The following is a 6184-nucleotide window of genomic DNA, read 5'->3' as shown; positions in this document are numbered from 1 at the left end:
TTTATTTGACTTAAGATGTATTTGTCTGTTTCATCTATGAGAAAATAAAGTTTCTTTGAAACACCTGAGGTTTCTCTGATATTTTCCTGTGTGATTTGTGATCCAGATCAGGGATTGGTCCAGAGATCATGTGATGTCCAGCACAGTGATGGGGCATGTATTGGTTCTGTATCTTAAAACCATTGAATCTGTAAGTTAACTCGACAAATCCTCTGAGACGTCAGTAACACCTTCTCTGAAAGATATCTGTCACGACTGGTGTATGGTGTGGACCCAAACGCAGGAGAGCAGGAGGCATGAGTTGGCAAAAAACAAGGATTTATTCCAAAGAAGGCAAAAACAAAGCGCTGCTTGGCAGGATCAAAAACTTGGACCATGAGAGTCCGGGGCGCTGGCTGCGGGGGTGCCCGGGTCCGGGGCGCTGGCTGCGGGGGTGCCCGGGTCCGGGGCGCTGGCTGCGGGGGTACCCGGGTCCATGGCGCTGGCTGCGGGGGAGCCCGGGTCCGTGGCGCTGGCTGCGGGGGAGCCCGGGTCCGTGGCACTGGCTGTGGGGGAGCCCGGGTCCGTGGCACTGGCTGCGGGGCATCCGGGACCATCACCGGAGCAGGGGCTGATGCGTCCGGGACCACCACCGACGACGCGCCCAAGACCACCGCCGGAACAGCGGCCAGCTGGGGCTGGCGTCGATGCCTGGCCCACCCCGAGCCAGGGGTGTTCTCCAGAAGGGGGACTCCTGCTCCTCCAACCACCTCCTATTTTTCCAGAGGGAAATCCAGAGGGAAATCCACTCTTCCGCTGGGTCCATTTTCGGTCGGTCCGTTCTGTCACAACTGGAGTATGGTGTGGACCCAAACGCAGGAGAGCAGGAGGCAGGAGGCAGGAGTTGGCAAAAAACAAGAATTTATTCCAAAGAAGTAAAAAACAAAGCGCTGCTTGGCAGAATCAAAAACTTGGACCATGAGATCAAAAATACTAAAACATGACATGACACATGGAAGACAAAACAGTATGGACCGACAGGGAACAAGGGAATGACAAGACCAGATATACTCAAATAGAAACTAAACCAAACTGAGCAACTTCACTTTCTAAGCAACAGACCCCAGCAGGTCAGGATGGGCGGCGCCGGATTAATTTTGGAGGTGGTGGGGGCAGAGAGCTCTTCGCCGAGTTTTCACACACACACACACACACACACACACACACACACACACACACACACACACACACACACACACACACACACACACACACACACACACACATAGCCACACAGACATATACACACACATAGCCACACAGACACACACACACACACACACACACACACACACACACACACACATAGCCACACAGACATATACACACACGTAGCCACACAGACACACACACACAAACACACACACACACACACATAGACAGATACACGGGCTTGTTCACTTGAATGCTTGTTCTGTAGTTTTGGGGGTTAGTTAATCGCGGTAGTTTAGCTCACATTGTGATTGGCAGTGGATGTCACCCCCGCCCTTCCCTAAAAACAAAACCAAAAAAAAATGGATTTGTATGTCTGTACATATATGTGTGTATGCGTATGTATGCGTATATATATATATATGTATATATATATTAATTAGATAAATATATTAACAATGCACATATAAAAACAAAAACAAAAAAAAAGATCTGTGTCATCGGCGTAGCAGTGAAAATGGACCCCATGGTGAGGGAGGATTGAGCCCAGGGGTAGGAGGTAGATGGTGAAAAGAAGCGGACCCAACACTGACCCCTGGGGGACACCCAGGGAATAGAACAAGTGACTTTCTGATAAGAGGCAGGAGCCTCATTTATAAAGCTTGCGTGCGTACAAAACAGGGCTTGAAAGATGCGCACGCCACCTTCTACGGTCTACGGTAAGGTTGGGATTTAAAAAAAAAAAACGTAACGGGAAAACGTGCATATCTCTCTACGCAAACTTTGATCCTAGCGCACAAACATTTTGAAGATTTGGGGAACTGGCGACGCAGACGGTGAGGTGGTGAAATGAAGCCAGATTCATGTCATACTTTTAATTTCATCGCATATCAGACTTATAATATAATAGCGCTGATCGTGTCCCTCTGTGTTTGAAGCACAGCGTCAGTCAGGACACGGCCACTTCCAGCTGCGCCATGTGCTTGGGACACCTTGGTGCTGCTGCTGAGGACATAACAAATAAGTGCCGGGCCACCCTCTTTTGGCCTCCACCTTCAGATCGCACCACTTCTTTTTTATTTCTGCCACAGATCTGTCCGTTGCACTCACGGCGTTTACAGCGCAGCAACAACGTGCTGCCACTCACTCGCTTTCTTTTTGTTAGAGATGCCACTACTGTGACCACCAAATAATGTTTTTATCCTGGCCTCCACCTCATCCACAACATCTCGGTCTCCGTGAAATTTAGTGGCACGTTGGCTCGACATGTCTCATTCATCCTGACGCACAGCAGAAACAGACTGCAGGCAATCGCTGCGCATGATCAGCAGGCTCATTTATATGCAAATACAGTCACGAAGTACTTTGCATTACCATTCATGGTAGAAAGTGGGCGTGTAGAGAGCGGGATCTGAGGCGAATTCACCTGCGCAACCTTACAGGTGGACTGTGATTTATAAAGAGAACATTGTGTGCAGATGTGCGTGCACACGGTTCATAAATCAGGATTTTTTTGTGTGCACGCCATTTACGGCTTTTGAGCGCATGTACACTTTTAGTATGAATCTGAAAGATTACTGTTTGTTTGTCTGGTGAACCAAAAGAAAACTAGTGGAATAGAATCACAGGTTAATACAACTTTTTAATGTCAAGCACAATGTTTTCCAGCCGGAGGTACACTTCTCTCAAACCACATAGGCAGGAGAGGAATGCACCCTGTCGTCATCAATCTAATCTATTTTATACTGAAAAAGGGGGGTGTTCTTTACACCTGGATCTCATTGGTGGAGTCAGCTACGGGAAAGAACCCCTGAACGTGTCACTTCCAGCTCTACATCTCCTTTGACTGTCTTAATTGTTGAGAAACTGGCGTTAAAACAACATGGAAACCTGGAACACTAATAGTAGTTTGAAACAGGAACGTTTCCTGTTCTGAAAGAGTTTTTATCTCAGACATCTTCTTCTGCAGAACTCTGGGCGTCATGAACCGGCAGATCCAGTCTGAGCAGGTTTTCTGGTTCCCTCCCCTGCAGATATGCAGCTATAAGACGGGTCTGAACAACACAAGCTGAACACAGAGCTGACAGATTCCATTCTCTGCACACCTGATTTGTAGATCAGAGCTCAGACTATTTTCACCTTTGAAGAAGTAAAACTGTCTCAGTCTCAGTTATCGAGAGGAGAAATGGCGCAGAAAGGAGATCAGTTGGACCAGGAAACCTTTTCTTGTTCGATCTGTTTGGAGGTTTTGAAGGACCCGGTGACTATTCCCTGTGGACACAGTTACTGTATGAACTGTATTAACAACTTCTGGGATGAAGGAGAGAAGAAACTCCCCAGCTGTCCTCAATGTAGACGGATGTTCATACCGAGACCTGAGCTGGTGAAAAACACCATGTTAGCAGCTTTAGTGGAGCAGATAAAGAAGACTGGACTCCAAGCTGCTCCTGCGGATCACTGCTATGCTGGACCTGAAGATGTGGCCTGTGATGTCTGCTCTGGAAGAAAACTGAAAGCCACCAAGTCCTGTTTAGTCTGTCTGGTCTCTTACTGCAAGAAACACCTTCAACCTCATCATGATTCATCTACATTCAAGAAACACAAGCTGGTGGATCCCTCCAAGAACCTGCAGGACAACATCTGCCCCTGTCATGGTGAGGTGATGAAAATGTTCTGTCGTACTGATCAGAAGTGTATCTGTTATCTCTGCTCTGTGGATGAACATAAAGGCCACAACACAGTCACAGCTGCAGCAGAAAGGACTGAGAGGCAGAGAGAGGTGGAGGTGAGTCGACAACAAATCCAGCAGGAGATCCAGGACAGAGAGAAAGATGTGAAGCTGCTTCAGCAGGAGGTGGAGGCCATCAATCAGTCTGCTGATAAAACAGTGGAGGACAGTGAGGAGATCTTCACTGAGCTGATCTCTCTCCTCCAGAAGAGAAGCTCTGATGTGAAGCAGCAGATCAGATCCCAGCGAGAAACTGAAGTGAGTCGAGTCAAAGAGCTTGAGGAGAAGCTGCAGCAGGAGATCACTGACCTGAAGAGGAGAGACGCTGAGATGAAGCAGCTCTCAGACACCGAGGACCACAACCAGTTTCTCCACAACTACCCCTCACTGTCACCACTCAGTGAGTCCACACACTCCTCCAGCATCAGCATCCGTCCTCTCAGATACTTTGAGGATGTGACAGCAGCTGTGTCAGAGGTCAGAGGTCAACTACAGGACATCCTGAGAGACATGTGGACAAACATCTCACTGACCATCACTGATGTGGATGTTTTACTGCCACAACCAGAACCAACGAACAGAGCTGGATTCTTGAAATATTCATGTGGAATCACTCTGGATCCAAACACAGTAAACACAAAGCTGTTACTGTCAGAGGAGAACAGAAAGGTGACTTTTATGGACCAACTCCAGTCTTATTCTGGTCATCCAGAGAGATTCAGTGAACGTTTTCAGGTCCTGAGTAGAGACAGTCAGACTGGACGTCGTTACTGGGAGGTGGAGAAGAAAGCAGATGTAGTTGTTGTAGCAGTTTCATACAAGAATATCAGCAGATCAGGGTATGAAAGTGGATTTGGATTAAATGACAAATCTTGGTCACTACGTTGTTCCTTAGACAGATATGTATTTTGTCACAACAACAACATCCAAACCTCCATCTCAGGTCCTCAGACCTCCAGAATAGGAGTTTACCTGGATCACAGAGCGGGTGTTCTGTCCTTCTACAGCGTCTCTGAAACCATGACCCTCCTCCACAGAGTCCAGACCACCTTCACTCAGCCGCTCTACGCTGGAGTTTGGGTTAACGGTTCTGGAAACTCAGCTGAGTTCTGTACACTCAGATAGACACGTTTTCTTCTCCTTGTTTATGAGTCAGAGTTGATTGTTGTGATGTTTTTTCACCGTTCAGAGATCCACTTCTCATTCCCTGATTGTAGAGGAACATTGTTGTTCAGGTGTTTTGCAGGTTTCACTCTTATTTTTGTTCATTTATGGGATGTTTTAGGCTATTTTATTTGATCAACCTTAAACTCTAAATGTGTATTTATGTTTCAATCAAATTATTTTTCTTCAGCTTCATGAACCTGAACAGAAAAATCTGCAGATCTGCAGATCTAATGATGTTGATGTCTAAATCTGTTGAGGATGTTTCATGTTTAACAACCTGAAAATTTAGTGAGAAATAAAACTGGTGATGTCTCAACAAAGTGTTTTATTCAGTCTTCTTTCCAGGACTTGAATCAGATCTGAGGGAGAAAACATGAATCTAATATTCCAGTCAAACTAAGGCAGTTTTCCTCCTGAAGCATCCCAAAGTTATGTTAACAACAGACCATATTACCGGATTTAAGTATAACCGGACCCTCCATTGGTCCCATGAAACTCAGGATCCAGGATCTCCAATCTTACGGGAGTTTTCAACTGATTTTGTAATAACTGGAGGTGGGTCATGTTTTGGTCTCGGAGACCACCTGGAGACCACTTGTGTTGTAATAAACTTGAAGAACTGCAGATCCTGACAAAGAACTCGACCCAGGTACCGGTAGCTCACCTGGTTCAACAGGTGACCCTACAAACATGGCACCAGACTGAAACCCACCCCCCTCAGTGCAGTTACCGCTAGTTAGCTTTGTTAGCATCATAGCTTAGCATGCTAACTAATGTTACTTTAGATGAGGTGCTTTCAAAACAATAACCAGCAGCCAACGCACCGGCGGGGGAATGTGACGGCTGAGTAACTGGTCCATGGACATGAGAACCAGACATGTGTTGAACATGGGAAGACTTGTTTTCAATTCTGAGGCCTAAATCTGAGATCTAGCTCTGAGGCCAGCCTCGATTTCTACGAAAGTAGACATAGCTTGCCTCACATAGCACTCAGCACTGCAACCGCTCTCAGCTGCGTGCAGAAGGACTCTTTTTTTTTTTTTTTTAACTTTATTTTTCCATTTTTCACTTGGTGACAAAATCAACAGACAGATACAA

At 46.5% G+C, this 6184-nt stretch overlaps 1 protein-coding gene across 1 annotated transcript; it reads left to right on the top strand.

The window, feature by feature from the left end:
* Window positions 1-3280: 3280 nt before the first annotated feature.
* Window positions 3281-5085, top strand: LOC133452383 (tripartite motif-containing protein 16-like). The gene has a single exon (XM_061731653.1). It carries the CDS (start codon window positions 3377-3379, stop codon window positions 5042-5044), a length of 1668 nt encoding a protein of 555 aa, XP_061587637.1. The 5' UTR covers window positions 3281-3376; the 3' UTR covers window positions 5045-5085.
* The last annotated feature ends 1099 nt before the right edge of the window (window positions 5086-6184 follow it).

The sequence above is a fragment of the Cololabis saira genome, chromosome 10 (assembly GCF_033807715.1).
Source record: "Cololabis saira isolate AMF1-May2022 chromosome 10, fColSai1.1, whole genome shotgun sequence".
Taxonomy (NCBI): domain Eukaryota; kingdom Metazoa; phylum Chordata; class Actinopteri; order Beloniformes; family Belonidae; genus Cololabis; species Cololabis saira.
This window is presented reverse-complemented; position numbering and strand designations above follow the sequence as displayed.